The 21388-nt window shown below is 39.9% G+C and overlaps 1 protein-coding gene across 2 annotated transcripts in view; it reads left to right on the top strand.

Annotated features, from left to right (window-relative positions):
- Nucleotides 1–7: 7 nt before the first annotated feature.
- COG5 (component of oligomeric golgi complex 5) overlaps nt 8–21388 on the top strand; it is a 362628-nt gene continuing 341247 nt past the window's right edge. For both annotated transcript variants that reach the window (XM_003811197.6, XM_055114808.1), the window contains exons 1-5: nt 8–194; nt 5873–6012; nt 9635–9692; nt 15646–15700; nt 15798–15867. In XM_003811197.6, coding sequence (XP_003811245.1) covers nt 8–194; nt 5873–6012; nt 9635–9692; nt 15646–15700; nt 15798–15867 — 510 coding nt within the window. The remainder of the gene's footprint in view (nt 195–5872; nt 6013–9634; nt 9693–15645; nt 15701–15797; nt 15868–21388) is intronic.

The following is a 21388-nucleotide window of genomic DNA, read 5'->3' as shown; positions in this document are numbered from 1 at the left end:
TGGAGCCATGGGCTGGGTGGGCGGGCGGCGCCGGGATTCTGCGTCACCACCTGGGCGGAGCCGTTCTGCTGCTGACGACATCAACCCGGCACCTGCCAACATGGAAGGTGGCGGCGGCAGCGTCGCTGTAGCTGGCCTCGGAGCTCGAGGCTCTGGAGCGGCTGCAGCGACAGTCCGGGAACTTCTGCAGGACGGTAAGGAGACGGGGTCTGACCAGGTCGTGGGGTTGGGGGTCTTCGCTGCTCCGCACCTGGACAGCGAGGTGGACCCAACCCGTTGCTTTGCAGAAAGTTTTCCAGTCTGGACGTGACCACTCCCCTCCGCCCGGCTCCCTGGCTTGGGTACTGTTCTAGCCAACCTATTTACTCTGGGACTGGCTCCCTCTTTTCTGGAGTCTTGGGGACACTTGGTTTCTGTGTGCTCCTCATTTCAACTCGACCCCCCCCCCCCCCCCGCCCATGCCTCCAGCTTCCCTGAAGTTTCGGGAGCCCAAACCCTGTGGACCGCGTTGGCAGCCAACGGCTGCTGCCGCAGTTCTTGACGAAGGGGTGTAGCGTTCGAGCTCTTCAAAAGTGTAAGCTCTAGAACAGACGGCAGACGCATAATGAAATAGGGCCTTGTTTTAAAGTAGAACTGGAAACGCCTACTCCTTTAACAAATGGACTGTACAGGTGACCCCTCTTGCAGGCTGGTTTTTTTTCCCCTCCTTTATGAGGCAGTTATCTACAGTGACACGTGGGGGAGGGTTTGAGACATTCGTTCAGGTTGGGATTAACCATTTGTACAGAATCTAGCAGTCAGATTTTATTGCTAGTCAGTTTGGAGAGAAGTTGCCCAAAATAAGAAAAGTTAGATATAATATACTTGAAAAGCATATTCAGTTGTGTCAATCCAGTTACCATGTCCCGAATCTCTTATCCTTCAGAATAAAGTTCACATTTATAAGCATAAAAATAAAGCCCTTCTCACCTGTTCTTAATTTTTTCTCTAGTGGCTATCGCATTCTACCTTGTACTAAAATCATTTGTATACTTGTTTTAATCTCTTCTGTATTGCAAACTTTTTTTAATATCCCACAGTGTGAATAGCAGTATCTTGCATACAGTAGGTGCAGAATGTTTTTTAAATTGATCATCGCAGTTAGAAGCACATGCACACATTTGAAGACCAAAGTGGGTAATAAATGAAATAAAGTTCCAAATTATTGTTTATTTTCTCTGACTGTTAAATATTTTATTGTCGTCCTGAATTACATGCCTTTTCATGATAATTTATGTACTTTTGTCAAAAGCAGTGATGTTTTCTGAACTGTTTCATGTTGGAAACTCTAGGTCCGGGTCTCTGTCTAAAACTTGGCTAAACTGAATTTAAACTTTAGATACAAGGCAGAGACCCTGATATATTTGCAATTGCTCCTGATACATGTGCAATTCTTGCCCTCAAGTAGTTCACCATCTAGTAGAGGAAATAATCTTGTAGAGCTATAAAGGTAGGTGCTGTAATATAGTGATGTAAGATAGCAGTAGGATTGCATATAAAGTAGAGCATTAATACAGAGGAGAATGATAACTGGGGGTTGGAAACTGGTTAGGAAATGTCAGAAAAGGCTTTCTAGGTGGAGACATTTTAAACTGTAGACAGGACTTCCCCAGGTGAACAGTGGAACACTGGATATATGTTTCAGTAGGATGTATTTCAGGAATTGTAATCAGTTCTTGGACGGTAAATACTCTTCAGTTCTGCCTTCTGTATTTTCCTCCTTGGTTCTCTGCCATTCTCCACAGTGATTGTTTAAATCTTCTTTACCCTTTTCAAACCTTTCGCTTCAAGCTCAACAAATGACTTTAAGCTTCCCTGGGGAGAAAAAGAGGATCCATCAGATGTGAACTTTCTCCATTTCTTGCCCATCAAACCTATGAATTTAACCTCAACGTATAACCATCTGTTGCACCTTTTTTCCCTTGCCTTTTCAATTGCAACGGAAGTGGAGCCTCTGCTCCTTTCTTTCTTTCTTTTTTTGTTTTTTTTTGAGACAGAGTCTCGCGCTGTCGCCCAGGCTGGAGTGCAGTGGCGCAATCTCGACCCACTGCAAGCTCTGCCTCCGGGGTTCACGCCATTCTCCTGGCTCAGCCTCCTGAGAAGCTGGGACTACAAGCGCCCATCACCATGCCTACCTAATTTTTTGTATTTTTAGTAGAGACGGGGTTTCACCGTGTTAGCCAGGATGGTCTCGATCTCCTGACCTCGTGATCTGCCTGCCTTGGCCTCCCAGAGTGCTGGGATTACAGGTGTGAGCCACCACGCTCGGCCAAGTCTCTGCTCCGTTCTAAGGATAGTGCCTCCTACTTTGCTCTGGATTTTTTTTTTCCTGTTTCCTAGGGACTCAGTCACCCTCAATCTATGCCATTGAAGTAACTTTGCAAGGTTTTCAATGACTTTCTTGCACATACGACAAATGGACACTTTTTTGGTCCTTTAACTTGTAATAACATTTGATTCCTTTCTTGAAATACTTTCCTCATGTGGTTTATGGGTGCCGTGCTTTTTAAAAATTCTTAATTCTCTAGGTGCTCTTTTCCAGGTTCCTGTAGATACTTGTCAGTTCAGTTTGTTCTGAATTAAGCGGTCTCTGTTGCCCCTCCACCCCCAACATTCCTGAGGAATTAAGCATTTCCAGCAGAAACTTTGATTCACTATATCGGGGATTTGGCCAATGACAGAGTATCGGATTGATAGGCTTGGTGAGCACAGATGCATAGTATGAAAATTGGTGAGGTGTTTCTGATATGCCTCCTATGGGAATGAGGAAACTATAAAAGAGAAGCATTATATAATTCATCTCTTTAAAGGCTGTCAGCCCTCAAATGCCACATCCCGTTGTGTTTGATCTTTGTAAGCTCTATGACAATACTAATACTTACTTTCTTTATCCCTTCTTTTGGCTTTTGCCATTCTTTTTTGTTTCTCTTTCTCCCTGAGCACTCTTTAGTCTCTTTGATTGCTTTCATTTTCTCTGTCCACCCCCCACTTTCCTGTCTTCCTCATTTTCCTGCCTTTTTGTGCATTCTAAAACTTTTTTTTCCTAAATCATCTGGTCTTGTCTGTGGTTTCAGTATGCTCCTTACCTGTCTTCTGAATTATAAAACTATATTTTTAACTGCCTACTGGACATTTCTATCTTAATTTTTTTATGATATGCCATTCCATAACCTGTATGGACATTTCTATTTTGATAGTAAACAAGCAGTGCTAGTTCTATAATACACATGAAAACCTACATAAGAACAAATAGTACAAGTTTTACATATGAAAAAATGAAATGAATTCACTTTTTCTGTTCTTCTCTCCTAATCTTTTCCTCTGGTAGTTTCTGTTATCTGTGTTTCCTATGTTGTTAGGTAAATGTGTGCTTGTTCCCCTTGTAAATTATGAATTCCTTGGAGGCAGAAGTTTATGTTCATCTTGGTATATTCGGTGTCTAGTGGTCTAAGTTAGTGCAAAACTAAATTTCCTGTATCAGTTGCTTAATCCAGAAATTTGGGAATCCTTGTTTGTTCTACCTAATCACCCATTTTCAGCTTGTCACTAAGTCCTACATCCTGTGCAGTGTGAATATTTGTCAAATTTGTCACTTTGACATTCTTAGTGCCACTTATTCAGGTCTTAGTCGGGCCTTCATTATGTCTTAGGCTGTTAACATGGTACTTTACTGGCCTCTGTGGTTCTATTTCTTGGGTGTATTGGTTAATTGGCTTTGTGGGAAAATAGAAAAAGCCCTGATTTTTGTAGTGTTTGCTGATTACCATGGTGTAAATACTCTCACCATCGTAGATTTTAAGATATCTGTGTGAAAGGTCAACTGGCTCACAGAATTCCTGAAAATGTAACAGTCGGTGCTCAAGAGCCAATAAGAGGCAACTTCAGCACATTGCTGTGTGACTAATCCTTTTTCCATCATCCTCTATACAGCTGCCAGGATTATTGTTCTGTAACATAAAGCTGGTAGTGCAATTTCTTGCGTTAAATGAGATATGGTTAAACATTTCAAATGTCTTACAAACCTCTTTTCAAACTGCGCTCCAACCTTTGGAACCACATCTGTCATTCTTTACCATTTCTGTCCAATATACATGTGCTATGATCTAGACACACTGAAATCAGTATTCCCCTTATTTCTCAAAATATGCCATGGCATTTGCCACTGCTAAACCTTCCCTTTGCTTGGAATGGCTTTTTTCATTTGTGTGGCTGACAGGACTCTTAATTCTGAGAAGCACTTGGCAAATTAGAAGGAAATGTGGTTCTCAGACTTAAAAGCAGCCAAAGTAGCAGTTTCCTTCTTTCATTCCACTACATTTTAAGAATAATCAAGAGTATGAGCCTTTACTTTTTGTTGTTGGTTGTTACCAGAATGATACTAATGATACATCAGCTGATGTATAGATTAGTTAATTCATGGAACCTGCCATGTGTCTGGTATTGTTCAGACACTGGAGAAGAGTTAGCAAACAAAACAAAGACCTTCTTCCCCTCTTGGAGCATACATTATAGCAGATGTAGACAATTTAGGTTTTCTTAAAAGTACTCTATTTTGTTTGTTTCATAATCTCTCTCAAGGCAGCTTTACTTGTATCTACTGTATCATTAGGAGATTTGGTACATGGTTACCATGAGCTCCCTTCTGGGTATCTATTTTTAGCTTTCAATTCTCTTAATTTTTCTTTCATCCACATATTTGTGGATTTCTATATTGAGGGGTATCTTTTTAACATCTGGTATTACTTCTGTTTTCTGTCTATTGGCCTATTTTAAACAGCTTTTCTTTCCATTAACATATTTCACCCATAAATCCTAAATTTCAGTAACACCTATAAATTTATATTTCCTATTGTTACTAAAATTCCAGATTCACTTTGCTATAACAGTATTTGTGTATTGATCTAGAGATATCTGAGGCCATAAATATTACATATATATATATATAGTCAATTTTCCTGTTGTCTTTTCACTGACAATGATCGTGTTTTCTTGGATTAATAGTTATAGCTAGTAGTTATGTTTTGTTTTTTTTTGAGATGAAGTCTTTTTTTTTTTTTTTTTGGGACAGAGTCTTGCTCTGTCGCCCAGGCTGGAGTGCAATGGCGCAATCTCAGCTCACTGCAAGCTCCGCCTCCCGGGTTCACGCCATTCTCCTGCCTCAGCCTCCCGAGTAGCTGGGACTACAGGCGCCCACCACCACGCCCGGCTAATTTTTTTTTATATTTTTAGTAGAGACGGGGTTTCACTGTGCTAGCCAGGATGGTCTTGATCTCCTGACCTCGTGATCCACCTGCCTCGGCCTCCCAAAGTGCTGGGATGACAGGTGTGAGCCACCGCGCCTGGCCAGAGATGAAGTCTTGCTCTGTCACCCAGGCTGGATTGCAATGGCACGATCTCGGCTCACTGCAACCTGTGCCTCCCGGGTTCAAGCTATTCTTCCGCTTCAGCCTCCGGAGTAGCTGGGATTACAGGCACCCGCCATGATGCCCAGCTAATTTTTGTATTTTTGTAGAGATGGGGTTTGAGGTTTCACCATGTTGGCCAGGCTGGTCTTGAACACCTGACCTCAGGTGATCCACCCACCTTGGCCTCCCAAAGTGCTGGGATTACAGGCATGAGCCAGTGTGCCTGGCCAGTCGTTAAGTTTTTAATCTCTTTCTCAATGTTATACTTCCTTTAGGGTCATGATAAAAGTAAGCATTAAGCAGTATAGTGGAGTGGTTCAGAGTATGGGATCAAAATATGTTAATTATGATTATAATTGTTCTGTTGTTTAATAACTGGTTTAGTACAGGGTAATTAAGGACTTTTCCTTATTTTTTCCCCAATCCAGAGTGTTATAGTGACTTTTTAAACGAAGACTTTGATGTAAAGACTTATACTTCTCAATCTATTCATCAAGCTGTAATTGCTGAACAACTAGCAAAACTTGCCCAAGGAATCAGTCAGTTGGACAAAGAACTACACTTACAGGTAATTCTGATCTTCAGGGTCCCTATGGATTATTCAGCCTAAAGTGATAATTTAGCATTTTTGTAATCTTATTAAATACAAATGCATATTTACATGAAGAAGTACATACTTACCAGTGTGACTTATTTTTCAAAGTAAATTTTTGAAATTTTCTGTAAACCACTTTTTGTTTGTGGAAAAACTAATATACCACCTCACCAAAGCCTTTCATTCATACTTCCTGTTCACCACCTTAACTGATGTGCAATGAATATAGTGGGCAAAAAATAGGATGTGTTCGATAAAGATAATAGAAAATGGAATTTTGGAAGTAAAACAATATGAATAAGAAAAATTGGGATGTTACATTCGCAATTCATACTTTATTAGCACAAAGTGTAGCATTTGCTGAAATTACAGAAAGTTGATAAATGTTATTGTGAGTAGGATACAATATGAGATGTTAGGCGACGGGTCCTAATTTCAGCTATGCTGTTAACTGACTTTAATATCACTTAATGTCTTTGAGTCTTGCTTTTTTGTTTTTTAATCTATCAGATGGGTTGGAATAAGCAAGAGGAAGAGGAGACTGTAGTAGATAACTTTGAAGATTCCTTCCTCTACTAAAATTCTGTAAATTTTATAGGGCGATTTTATGGCATAATTTCTAGTGTTGCCTTTGATTGAGTAGGTATTTCATACATATTTAAATGAATGAAGATATGTATGAAACATAGATTGTTTACCAGGAAACATAGATTTGGTATAACCTGAGACATATCCACTTGATCTTTTTTGTGTCTTAGTTTCTTTGAGTGGCTTAGATAGGACTGGGATGCCTTCTAAGGTTATTTTAACTCTAAAATTCTGATTATGTATCATTTGATTTCAATCTTTATTGACAGATATTTAGAAAACACGTTTAGGCCGGGCGCAGTGGCTTATTCCTGTAACCCCAGCCAGCACTTTGGGAGGCTGAGGCGGGCAGGTCATGAGGTCAGGAGTTCCAGACCAGCCTGGCCAACATGGCAAAACCCCATCTCTACTAAAAATACAAAAATTAGCTGGGCATGGTGGTGGGCGCCTGTAATCCCAGCTACTCGGGAGGCTGAGGCAGGAGAATCACTTGAACCTGGGAGTTGGAGCTTGCAGGGAGCCGAGATCGTGCCATTGCACTCAAGCCTGGGCAACAAGAGCAAGACTCCGTCTCAAAAAAAAAGAAAGAAAACACGCTTAATTGTCAAGCTTTGGGTTAGACTGTGGGGATAGCCAAATAAATAGAATACATTTCTTGGCTCTCCAAGGACCCACAGACCAGTGGCAGACACAGACAGAAATAATGGCAGGCAAGCGAGGCCTGTTTTAAATAGAATAGTGTAAGTTGTTTATGAGAGCAGGGATAATGTATTTAGTTTTGTCTAGAGTTCTCGGGGTGGCTTTTTGCAAGAACCACCTGGAATTCTTTTAGTCCTTTTATGCTTGGTATTTTCCTTATTCCTTGTATGCAGCATCTACTCTGCAGGAATCAATAAGAACTTAAAATGTATTTACTATCACTTAGAGGGGAGAAGTTGTAGTGGCCTAGGATGTGAGGTAGAGGAAGTCTCCGAGTCCCAGTAGTCTATATCAGTGAGATGACTAAAATTGTAAAACATTTACTATTAGGGTTTAGTGCAGGAACTAGAAATCACTCTAAGAAAGACACTTCATACAGAGAGTTTGGATGCTTATAAAATTGTTGGGTGAATAGCTAGTGGACGGAGTTGAAGGAACCACCACAGATGCAATACAGAGGCCTGGAAGTACCTGTTCTTACCTTCCATGCCAGTGCTAAAATTCTGCCTCTAGATATCTGATGACTAAATCCTGGAGTGATCAATGTGGTTCTCTTAACTGTCTCTAAATTCTCAGGTCTCAGGACCTTTATTACTAGCTGAAACAGTAAGCTTTCCTCTCTCCCTTTTTTTTTTTTTTTTGAGACAGAGTCTTGCTCTGTCACCCAGGCTGGAGTATAAGTGGCACGATCTTGCTCACTGCAACCTCTGCCTCCCAGGTTCAAATGATTCTTGTGCCTCAGCCTCCTGAGTAGCTGAGATTACAGGTGTGCACCACCACACGTAGCTAATTTTTTTGTATTTTTAGTAGAGACAGGATTTCACCATGTTGGCCAGGCTGGTCTCAAACTCCTGACCTCAAATGATCCACCCACCTCGGTCTCCCAAAGTGCTGGGATTACAGGTGTGAGCCACCGTGCCCAGCCTAGCTTTCCTCTCTCTTGTCTTCCACAACTCTTGGAAAAATCATTTAATTGGTTGCAAGGGAGTCTATGAAACTATAGTTTTAGGCTTTTTAACCTTACCAAAGTATTACTAGTGATAAAGGAGAATAGATAATTTTTAAAAAGTTCGTCTTGTTAAGATGGACATATTGATGACCGTATCAGTAGGCTGGGAAAAATTCAGACATCTTCTGGCAACCTTACGAATAAAAGACCGAGATGACCAAGAGTAATACTTTGAGTAGATATGATAGAAAGAAACTTGACAGAATGACAGTGATATCTGAAACAAGACAAAGTGGAGGATTTAGGGGTTCCAGTCTTTGGTGATTAAGAACTTCAGTCAGCAGACTAGACATGAAACTAAGTATTCATTGGAATAAAAGGCACACAATAATAAGGATTCCTGCATTATTCTAAAGATTTGCATGATTTTGTGATGTTTCTAGGAATGTCTTGCATGTCGCCTTTAGTAACCTTGGTTTTTTTGTTCTGGCCATCTGCAGTGCCCTAATTTTCATAAAAGTATCAAACATCTATAGGGAAAAGGATTTGCTGTGGGTATGTGACACTGGGAAACTGGAAGCAGAGAGATGTTCAGGTATAGGTGAGCACTGAGTGCTGTATCTTTCCAGAGTAGGATGTAGCCTTGGTGGTGCTGAATCAAATTCAAGAACAAAGAGAACCTGATGTTTGAAAATGTTCTTTAAAGGGAAAACATAATAATGGTGTGGCAATAATTAGCTGTTTTTTACATTTTTTGGCACAACTCCACTTGTACATCTCTTTAAGATAGCAAGGGGCTTGTCTGAGTGTTTGTGTTCCCCTAACATTCATATGTTGAAACTTAATCTCCAATATGATAGTATTAAGAGCTCGGGGCTCTTATTAGGGTTTAGTGCAGGGCTCTTAATACTATCATATCATATTGGAGAGGCCCGAGGAAGACTGTTTGCCCCTTCCACCATTTGAAGATAGATACAAGGTACCATCTGTAAGGAATGGGTTCTCACCAGATGCTGAATTTGCCAATGCCTTGATGCTGGACTTCCCAAACCCCAGAACTGTGAGCAATAAATTTCTTGTTTGTAAATTACTCAGTCTAAGGTATTTTGTGTTTGCAGTCCAAACAGACTAAGACAGGGCTAAGAAAAGGCTGTAACTCCTCTTGCTCTGTGTTGAACTAAATGTATGTGTGTTCCCGCTTACAGCTCATCTCAGACACACCTTAAAAACCTGTGTTTTTTTCTTTTGTATTTGTATTTGCCTCGTTTCTACACCAAGAGAGACTGTCCATTCTACATTGTGGTTACAAGGAAAAATACCTAACAGAGCAAAAGCTAATCATTTATTTTTGATTTTCAGGTTGTTGCAAGACATGAAGATTTACTGGCACAAGCAACTGGGATTGAGTCGTTGGAAGGTATATTTCTAATAACTGCTAGAGATTATGTAGAGCTAGACCAGGGATTGGCAAGCTTTGGCAAGCTACTTTGGATGGCAAGTATTTTAGACTTTGCCAGCCATACAGTCTCTGTTGCAACTACTAAACTCTGCCATTGTAGAGTGAAAGTAGGCAGATAATATGAAAACAAATACGTGTGGCTATGTTTCAGTAAAACTTTAGTGAAACTTTGCTGGCCCCTGAGCTAAATGATCTGGGTTCAAATCCTTGTTTTACTGCTTACTAGGTGTTTGACTTTGAGCAAGTTAGTTAACCCTTCTCTGCCTCAGTTTTCTTATTTGTAAAACAGGAGTATAATGTGTACTAACATAGCATTATTCTGAGGATTAAATGAATTAGCAAGATACTTAGAACAATGCCTGCACATATTTAGTGCACCTGTAAGTGTTAGTTAATTAAAAAAATAAAAACATCAACAATACCAGAGTGACTAGTAGTGGAAGAAGGCATGAATTTTTTTCTTATTTTTGCCTTTCTTGGAGCCTTTTTTGCAACTCTTTTTAATGAAAATATAGTCAAGTAATAATTGGATTTTTATTTTTACAAATCTACTTATTTTTGTTTGACTAAATCTTTTATGAATTTTTCATTCCCTCTTGATTAAATTAAACTACATCTCATAAATATGAAATGTTACTATTGTGTTTTACATTATTACTTGTGATTACTATTATTAATCATTGTACATCAGAAGAAAGGTAAGGGGTTTTTCTCGATGTTGATCAAATTCTTAAGGAGAGAGGATATTGTTTTCTGTGATGCAGTACTCTTTAATGCTTCCCCCAGTATTTCTCATGTACTCAAAGATACTAACTTATTCTCAGCATGTACAATATTTCTAAGATACCCTGATGAAGAACTTAGTATTTTTGGAAATAATAGTTTGTTATTTGAAATCTGGGATACATATCTGACTAGGTTCTTAGGAAGATTAGGAAGCTCTAAGTACCGATTGACTTAGTACTGGAAATTAATTGTTATTATTAGTCATTTCAACTTTTATTTTAGATCCGGGATGGTATATGTGTAGGTTTGTACCTGAGAATATTACATAATGCTGAGGTTTGGGGTACAAATGATCCTGTCACCCAGGTAGTGTGCATAGGACCCAACAGTTAGGTACTCCCTCCTCTAGTAGTCCCTATTGTCTATTGTTGTCATTTTCAGGTCTATGAGTACCCAATGTTTAGCTCCCACTTATAAGTGAGACTGTGCAGTATTTGATTTTTCTCTTCCTGCCTTAATTTGCTTAGGATAATCACCTTCAGTTCTATCCATATTGCTATATAGGACATAGTTTCATTCTTTTTTTATGGCTGTGTAGTATCCATGGTATATATGTACCATGTTTCTTTAATTCACTGTTGTTGGGCACCTAGGTTGATTCTGTGTCTTTGTTATTGTGAACAGTGCTGTGATGAACATACAAGTGCATGTGTCTTTATGGTGGAACAATTTATTTTCTTTTGAATATATATCCAGTAACAGGATTGCTGGGTCAAATGGTAGTTCTGAGTTATTTGAGAAATCGCCAAACTGCTTTCCACAGTGGCTGTACCTTCCCACCAAAAGCATATAAGCATTCCCTTTTCTCAGCAGCCTCACCAGCATCTGTTGTTTTTTGACTTTTTAATAATAGTCATTCTGAATGGTGTGAGATGGTATCTCATTGTGGTTTTGATTTGCATTTCTCTGATGATTGGTGATGTTGAGCATTTTTTTTTCATGTGTGTTGCCTGCATGTATGCCTTCTTTTGAGAAATGTCTCTTTATGTCTTTTGCCCACTTTTTAATGGAGTTGTGTTTTTGCTTATTGAATTAAGTTTCTTATAAATTCTGGATATTAGACCTTTGTCAGATGCATAGTTTGCAAACATTTTCACCCGTTCTGTAGGTTGTCTGTTTATTCTATTGATAGTTTCTTTGGCTGTGCAGAAGCTCACTAGTTTTAATTATGTTTTTCAATGTCATAATATTTTTATGCATTTTTGAGAGCAAGTAATATTTTAATGGCAATCTTGAAAACATGCTAGTTTTTTATTAATAAGGATGGCATGGTAGTACATTGAGTGTGTATAGGTCTAGATGAATCACCGCAACAGAAATATTTCTCATTGTGGTTTTTAAATATGTGTTTTAGTTCTATAATGTGCTTGTTTTTCCCAGAATGATGTTCAAAGATTAAAATATTTGAAATACACTGCTAGACTGAATTAGAATGATTATCTCTTGTGTGAGTGTGTAGAGTACAAAGGCTGGCTACTTTTTTCCTATGATTATCTCAGAATATTCACTAGATTATTTGAACATAAAAGATTGAAGTGTAGGCCAGTGTGCAGTGGCTCACACCTATAATCCCAGCACTCTGGGAGGCCAAGGTGGGAGGTTCACTTGATCCCAGAGTTCAAGACCAGCCTGGGCAACATAATGAGACTCTATCTCTATAAAAAATAAAACATTAGCTTGGCGTGGTGGTGCATGTTTCTAGTCCCAGCTACTTGGGAGGCTGATGTAGGAGGATCGCTTGAGCCAAGGAGGTTGAGGCTGCAGTGAGCTGTGATTGTGTCCCTGCCCTCCAGCCTGGGTGACAGAGCAAGACCCTAGACCCTGTCTCAAAAAATAAATAAAATAAAAAACTTTAAATGTGAATTGGTTAGCATTCATTTTAGCATGATGTGTCTAGATGTTATTTTGAGATGCTGAAAAGTAAGTGTGGTGTGTATACATATTAGAAAAATTGAATATTATTCTAGCTTCTACTTCATCTGCTTTATTCTCCTAAATATGTAAAATTTTTTTAGCATGTAAGTAGTTTGGAGGTATGTTTAAGCCTATTTTATTTAAAAATGTTCTTTTTAAAAATATTCTTCCAAATATTACTTTTGAGAATTTGCTAGGTTTCAGAAAGCTATAGCAATAGAGTTTTTGTTTTCATGGAATTTTGAGGAATATTTATTAAGCTTCTTTTTGTCAAAAAGAGGTAGCCTCCCATCCTGGCTAACATGGTGAAACCCTGTCTCTACTAAAAATACAAAAAATTAGCCAGGCGTGGTGGTGGGTGCCTGTAGTCCCAGCTACTTGGGAGGCTGAGGCAGGAGAATGGCGTGAACCCCGGAGGTGGAGCTTGCAGTGAGCCGAGATCGTGCCACTACACTCCAGCCTGGGCGACAGAGCGAGACTCCATCTCAAAACAAACAAACAAAAAACAAAGGTAGCCTCATTCATTTATTTGTTCATTCAGGCAATCAAATAGTAATTAATAACTTGTTAAGTACTAGGCACTTGTGAATGATAGACAAAGTCACTGTCCTTTTGGAACTATGTTCTGGTCCTGGAGGTAGATAAAAAAAAAAAAAGTACAGGTAGAAAACAGGGCTGGGCATGGTGGATCATGCTTGTAATCCCAGCTACTTGGAATGCTGAGGCATGAGAATTGCTTGAACCTGGGAGGCAGAGGTTGCGGTGAGCCGAGATCATGCCACTGCACTCCAGCCTGGGCAATAGAGTGAGACTGTATCTCAGAAAACAGAAAGAAAAATTTTATTTGTAAATTCTATAGAGAAAATAAAACAGGTGATGGGGATGGATGAAGGAGAGGGAAGGCCTTTTTGAGAAGATGACGTTTGAGCCAAGATCTAATGATGAGGAGGAGCCATCATGTGAAGATTTGAGGAGAAGACTGAACAATAAATGGGAAAGCAGGAATTCATTTGGCATGTTTGAGGGGCAGAAAGTAGCCCAGAATAGCTGATGTTTAGTGAAGGAGGGAGAGGATCATAGATAAGGTTCTTGGGAAGGAATTTGGATTTAATTCTAAATGCAATGGTAAACCATTGGAAGAGTTTAATCAGGTTATTGTATGATGAGATTAATACTCGGAATAGTTTACTCTGATAGCTCTGTAGAAAAAGGCAATGGTGGAATCAGGGACACTGGTTTGGAAGCTATTAGAATAGTTGAAGTTGATGGTGCATTGGATTAGAGTGGTGGCAGATGGAGTAAAATGTAGGCAAAGCTGGTAGGGTTTGTTGATGGCATATGAAAGAGCTGATGGAAAAAAGTCACCATGAGTTATTCCTAGGATTTTAGTCTCAAAAATTGGATAGATGATGGTATGAGTAATGGAGATGACATAGCCTGGAGAGAAGTGTGATTTTTGATGGGTTGGGGGGTAGGGCATAAACTGTCTTGGGTATCTTACATTTGATGTAACAGTACAGGGGAAGAGAGAGAAAGAGGACAGAGAGATAGGGAATGAGAACATAGGCAGATATATAAAGAAAATCTTTTTACATAGATGTATGTGTATACGTCTGTATGTGTGTGTGTGTGTATAAAATCAGTATTTTATTGAACAGATACTATTTAAAACTTTGGGACTGAATGAAATTCCTGAAAGATTGTAGATGGAGAAGAGCAGATGGCTGAGGATCACGTCTTAGGGTACTCCAGCACATGTAGAGGTCTGACAGAGGAGAAGTGGGAACAACTAATGAGATAATAGGAGACCCAGGAAGTGTGATGATTTGAAAGCCTAGACAAGGCCGGGCGCGGTGGCTCACGCCTGTAATCCCAGCACTTTCGGAGGCCAAGGTGGGTGGATCACGAGGTCAGGAGGTCGAGACCATCCTGGCTAACATGGTGAAACCCCATCTCTACTAAAAATACAAAAAAAAAAAAAAAATTAGCTGGGCATGGTGGTGGGCCCCTGTAATCCCAGCCACTCGGGAGACTGAGGCTGGAGAATGGCGTGAACCCGGGAGGCGGAGCATGCAGTGAGAGGGGATCAAGCCACTGCACTCCAGCCTGGGCGACAGAGCGAGACTCTGTCTCAAAAAAAGAAAGCCTAGACAAAAAATATTTTAGAAAGGGAGTAGTCAACTGCTGTGAATTTCAGAGAGCTGGAACAAGGTTAAGACAGAACCAACAATAGAATTTGGCAACTCGTAGATTTCTGGTGACCTTGGTAACATCTGTTTTGGTGGAGTATTGGTGGAAACCCATTGAGACTGGGTTGTGGAGAGGATATGATGTAAGAAAATGGTTATAAGTAATGGCAGTGTATTCTTGGCAGTGTATGGTGAATACACCACAAAACCAGCAGAAAAGTGGGAATCTTTGGTTCAGAGAGGATTCTATTGAACTGAACTCTGTTATTGTATACTTGTATGCTGATAGGAATGTTTATTTGTTCCAATATTATTTCATTTAAAATATGACAACATGTCTATACTTAAATTTAGATATTAATAGAATACTATGCTTTCAAAACAACTATGCCAGTTGGATATAGAAACTGAATTTTAAAGAATGGCATTCAAAATAATTAAATATCTGTACTAATTGAAAGCCTAAATAATAAAATTTATGCTTGATCTTCCTGAAAATATTTTTCCAATTTTGTGAAAATTTCCTCATGTTGTAAACCTAGAGAGTTGTAGACTAAGCTGTGGACTATAGTTTTAATATAGGAGTGATGGGGCAAAGGGGATATCATGGAGGATCAGTCATACTTTTTTGGTAATGTGTTAAAATATACATAACATAAAATTTATTGTTTTTAGCATTTTAAAACATACAATTCAGTGGCATTAAGTACATTTACAGTGTTGTGCAACCATCCTCAGTATCTAGGTCCATAACTTTTCCATCACCCCAGATGGAAACCCCATATCCATTAAGCAGTCAGTTCCTATTCCCTGTCAGGCTTCTTTTGTGAGGCAAAGATTGGAGGGGGAGACCAGTTACAGGCTTTTACAGCAGTGTGGGTAAAAGATACTGGTTGCTTGGATTAGGATGGTGACAAAAAAAGTTAAAATTATATATGCATGTATTTTCTTTTAATTTAACTTTTTACCCAGTTGGATGCCCTGTAAATTTGTAAAGCCAATGTAAACTTATGTTTTCCTAGGTGTTCTTCAGATGATGCAGACGAGAATTGGGGCTTTACAGGGAGCTGTTGATAGGTACTGTTCTTAATTTTATAAATAAATGGAATGGGAATGTTTTTATCCATTGATATTTTGAAAATGATTTTATTCTCACTCCTCTCTTTTCCTGTAGGATAAAAGCAAAAATTGTTGAACCATACAATAAGATAGTTGCCCGGACTGCACAACTAGCAAGACTTCAGGTAGTTTCTTACTTTTATTTCTTTATACTTTATTATTCATTTTGTTTTCATAAGTGGACAAAATTTAAGAGTATGAGTTTGGAAGAAGTAAGAGAATGGGAACAGAAGGTAAGAGAAAAGGAGAAAAAAATACTAAAAAGCCTTAAGATGTCTAGCTCAAAAAATACAAATCTAAAGCGAATTCTTTTCACTGTCATTGCAGTATATAATTGTTTATTAACTTACTTATATCTTCTTCAATTTCTTTCATCAATGTTTTATAGCTTTCAGTGTATAGATGCTTCACCTCCTTGGTTAAATTTATTTCTAACTTTTTTTTTTGTAGCTATTGTAAATGGGAAATGGGATTGTTTTTCTGATTATTTCTTTGGATAGTTCATTGTTAGTGTATAGAAATGCTACTGATTTTTGTATGTTAATTTTGTATCCTCTGACTTTACTGTATGCATTTATTCTAGCACTCTTTTGGTGGAGTCTTTAGGGTCCTTTATCTAGTTTTCTGTCTAAAGGATCATGCTGTCTGCAGACAGGGATAATTTTACTTCCCTTCAGATTTGGATGCCTTTTATTTCTCACTTGCCTAATGGCTCTGGCCAGGACTTCCAGTGGCTATGTTGATGAATAGTAGTGGTGAGAGTGTGCATCCTTGTTTTGTTCCTGATCTCAGAGGAAAAGCTTTCAACTTTTCACTGTTGATTATGATGTTAGTTGTGGGCTGGTCGTATATGGCCTCTATTGTGTTGAGGTACATTCCTTCTATAGAGTTTTTTTTGAGTTTTTAACATGATGTGTTGTTGAATTTTACCAAGTGCCTTTTCTGCATCTATCAAAATGATCATATGATTTTTGTCTTTCATTCTGTTAGTGTGGTATATCATTTATTGATTTGCACATGTTGAACCATCCCTGCACCCCAGAGATAAATCTCACTTGATCATGGTGAATGATTCTTCTAATGTGCTACTGAATTCGATTGGCTAGTATTTTGTTGAGGATTTTGCATCTGTGTTGATCAGGAATATTGACCTGTAATTTTCTTTTCCTATAGTGTCTTTGTCATTGACAGAAGGGTAATATTGGCCTAATAAAATGAGTTTGGAAATATTTTTCCATCTTTGATTTTTTTGGGGAGAGTTTTAGAAGGATTGGTATTAGTTTTTCTTTAAATGTTTGGTAGAATTCAACAGTAAAGCCATCAAGTCCTGGGCTTTTCTTTGTTAGGAGACTTTTTATTACTGATTTAATCTCTGTACTCACTATTGACCTGTTAAGATTTTGTTTCTTTATGATTCAATTTTTGTAAGTTGTATATGTCTAGAAATGTATCAGTTTCTTCTAAGTTATCCAGTTTGTTGGCATATATTTGTTCATAGTAGTTTCTTATAATTCTTTATATTTTTGTAATATCAGTTGTAATGTTTCTTTTTTCATTTCTGGTTTTGAGATTTCTTTTTTTTCTTAGTCTAGCTAAAGTTTTATTGATTTTATTTATCTATTCAAAACACCAACTCTTATAGCAAGGCATGGTGACACGCCTTTAGTCCCAGATACTCGGGAGGCTGAGGCAGAAGAATTGCTTGAGCCTGGGAGGTGGAAGTTGCAGTGAGCCAAGATTGCACCATTGTACTGGAGCCTGGACAAAAGAGCGAGACATTGTCTCAAAAAACAAAAAAAACAAAAAACCAAAACACAACTCTTGGTTTTATTAATCTTTATTGTTTTCCTAGTCTGTATTTAATTTATTTCTGCCCTGATCTTTATTATTTTCTTCCTTCTACTAACTTTGGGCTTTGTTTGTTCTTTTTCTAGTTCTTGAGGTTTAATACTAGGTTATTTATTTGAAATCTTTTTTGATGTAGACATTTATTGCTGTAAACTTTTGTCTTAGAACTGCTTTTGCTGCATCCCATAACTTTCGGTATGTTGTGTCATTTGTCTCAAGACATTTTAAAACTTCTCTTTTAATTTCTTTTTTGATCCATTGGTTGCTCATAAGCATGTTGTTTATTTTTTTTGAGAAATTTTTGGTGAATTTTTTGAAATCCATCCTTTATTGATTTCTAGTTTAATACCATTGTGGTTGGAAAAGATATTTGATATGATCTCAGTCTTCTTAAGTTTGTTAAGCCTTATTTTCTAGTCTAACATATGATCTATCCTGAAAAAAGTTCCATGTGCATTTGAGAAGAATGTGTATTCTGCTGCTATTGGACGGAGTGTTCTGTATTTGTCTGTTCAGTTTATTTGTTTTAGAGTGTAGTTAAAGTCTGTTGTTTCAAAATTGATTTGTTGGTTTTTTTCTTTCTTTTCTTTTCTTTTTTTTTTTTTTTTTTTGAGATGGAGTCTCACTCTCTCACCCAGGGTGGAGTGCAGTGGCCTGATCTCTGCTCACTGCAACCTCCACCTCCCAGGTTCAAGCCATTCTTCTGCCTGAGACTCCCGAGTAGCTGGGATTACAGGTGCCCGCCACCACGCCTGGCTAATTTTTGTATTTTTGGTAGAGATGGCATTTCGCCTTCTTGGACAGACTGGTCTCGAACTCCTGACCTCGGGTGATCTGCCTGCCTTGGCCTCCCCACGTGCTAGGATTACAAGTGTGAGCCACTGCACCCAGCCTATTTTCTTTCAGCACTTTGAATAGATCATCCCTGTCTCTCCTGGCTTACAAGATTTCTACTGAGAAATCTGTTCATAGCCATCTTGGGATTCCTTTGTATGTGATATGCTTCTTTTCTCTTGTTGCTTTCAAGATCCTCTCTGTTTTTGATTTTTGACAATTTGATTGTAATATATCTTGGGGTAGTCTTGTTTACATTGAACCTGATTGGAGATCTTTGAGTTTCCTATACCTGGATATTTTTTACATTCCACAGATTTGGGGAATTTTTGTTATTATTTTTTAAAATAAACTTTCTTCTCTCTCTGCTCCTTCTGGGACACCCATAATATATAAATTGGTTTGCTTGATGGCATCCCGTAATTCTCAAAGGCTTTCTTTACTCTTTTTCTTTTTTCTTTTTGTTCCTCTGACTGGATCATTTCAAATAACCCCTTTTCAAGCACACTGATTCTTTTATGTGATTGAGTCTACTGTTGAAGCTCTCTTTGGAATTTTTTTAGTTCAGTCATTGTGTTCTTTAGTTCCAGAATTTCAGTTTGGTTCATTCTTATGGTTTCTGTTTCTTTGTTGAACTTCTCATTTTGTTTGTTTATTGTTTTCCTGATTTTGTGTACTTATCTAGTTGTATTGTCTTGTAGTTCATGGAGTTTTTAAAAGATGATTATTTTGAATTACTTGTTAGGCAGCTCATAAACCTCAATATCTTTAATGTTTGTTCCTTTGGTGGTGTTATGTTTCCCTGATTGTGATTCTTGTTGCCTTGTATTGGTGCCTGCACATTTGAAGAAGTAGGAACTTACTCCACTCTTTGCAGACTGGCTTTGGCTGGCAAAGTTCTTCACCAATTAGCCTGACCAGAGATCCTAGGCAGGCTTTCTGGTGTGGTCTGTGGGCAGGCTTACTGCTGGTGTCTTCAGGCAGGCTGTTGTGGTACCTAGGTTAGCAGGTGCACAGGTCTGGTGCTTGGGTCCATGAGGTTTGGTCTGCAGACTATATTTACTGGGGCAAATGTGGGTCATGAGTTTGCTGGAGCAGACTTAGATCCAGGGTTCACAGTGCCAAGCTGGCCCCTTGTGGAGTGGACGCATTGACTATTAGGGCCCTAGTTCACAAGAGCTGGTCTGAAGCCTGGTCCCTTGGGAGCTGACCTGGCACTTGGACCGGCCTTTAGCTTGAATCTGCAGGAGCCAACCAGTTGCTGGCACCTGGGACCTTGGGGATGGGCCTGGAGCCTGAGTCCACGATGCCTGGCTTTCACTGGCACCTGGGACCATGGGGGTGGGCCTGGAGTCTGTGAGTCAGGCCTGGTCTTGGGTTTACCAGGGTTAGCCTGGAGCTTGGGTTTGCAAGGGTGGTCCTGGAGCCTTGGTCTGCTGAAATAAGCCTGGACTCTGGGTCCGCTGAAGGCTGCAGTCTGTGGGTGCTTGCTTTGTGCCTGGAGCCATGAGGGTCTTCCTAGAGGCTGGGTGAGTGAGTGCTGGCCTGGAAGCTGGGTCTGCAAGGGCTTGCCTGGAGACTGGGCCACTGAGGCAGGTGTGAGTCATCAGGTCTTGGGGGCAGGCCTGGCACTGGGTTCTGCTGTGATGAGCCTGGACCCTGGGTTTGCCAGAGGAGGCCAGGTTCTGCTGGGATGGACCTGGACCCTGGCTCTGCCAGAGGAGCCTGGACTTTGTGTCTGTTGGAGTGTGGGGCCACAGGGGCTGACTTGGAATGTGGACCCGTAGGGCAGGCTTGGAGCCTGTGTCCTTGTGTGCTGGCCTGGTGTCTGAGGCCACAGGTGCCAGCCTGATGCTGGGGCAGACCTGGTGTTTGGGGCCACTTGGGCTGGTCTGCAGCATGAGGCTTCAGGGGCTGGCCTGGTGCTGGAAGTCTGAGTGCTAACCTGGCACTAGGGCTAGCCTAACATCTTGGGCTATGCAGGGTTGCCTGGTGCTGGGTTGGGCCTGGAGCCTGAGTTGGGATTAGCCTGAAGCCGAGGGCTGGTCTGGAGCCTGGGGTCACTGGGACCAGCCTGGTAGTGGAGTGGGCCAGGAGATGTAGTCTGGAAGTACTGGCCTGGAGTCGGGCGGGGGCAGCCTGCCCAACACAGTTTTAATGGGGCAGGCCTAGTGTTGGGGCTGAGGCAAAGTCCAGTGCTCAATTCCTTCTCTTTTCTCTCCTCAACGAGCATCTGTCTCCTTGCTAGCTGGCTGGTGTTGGGGGACGCAGGTAATGTGACACTGTCCTTCCTGCTCTCTTCAATGTGCCTCTTTTTATTTCTGTGCTGTATTCACGTGCTGTAATGTCTTACCTGGTTTCTTTAACTTTTGTGAAGATGTTTTTGTGTATGGATAGTGGTTCAAATTAATGTGTCTGCAAGCTGGAGTCCTGGAAAGTCTTCCTCTGCCGTCTTACGAATGTCACTCATAAACATATCACATTGATTTTTTTTAACTAAAAATTATGCTTTAATACCCTGTTTTTTGGAAAGTATTATCCTTTTCTGAATTCATCTATATTGCTTTTCCCTTTTTTTTTTTTTGAGATAGAGTTGTGCTCTGTTGCCTAGGCTGGAGTGCAATGGAGCGATCTTGGCTCACTGCAGCCTCCGCCTCCCAGGTTCAAGGATTCTCCTGCCTTAGCTTCCCAAGTAGCTGGGATTACAGGCACCCGCCACCACATTTGGCTATTTTTTTGTTGTTGTGTTTTTAGTAGAGACAGAGTTCACCGTGTTGGCCAAGCTGGTCTCGAACTCCTGACCTCAAGTGATCCACCTGCCTCGGCCTCCCAAAGTGCTGGGATTACAGGCGTGAGCCACCATGCCTGGCCTTGCTTGTTTTGTTTCATTTTTATTGCTGTAGAATATGTCATTATATGAATATTCCGCTTATGGAATTTGGATTGTTTCCAGATTGGGAGCAT

The sequence above is a fragment of the Pan paniscus genome, chromosome 6 (genome assembly GCF_029289425.2).
Source record: "Pan paniscus chromosome 6, NHGRI_mPanPan1-v2.0_pri, whole genome shotgun sequence".
In the NCBI taxonomy this organism is placed as follows: Eukaryota; Metazoa; Chordata; class Mammalia; order Primates; family Hominidae; genus Pan; species Pan paniscus.
This window is presented reverse-complemented; position numbering and strand designations above follow the sequence as displayed.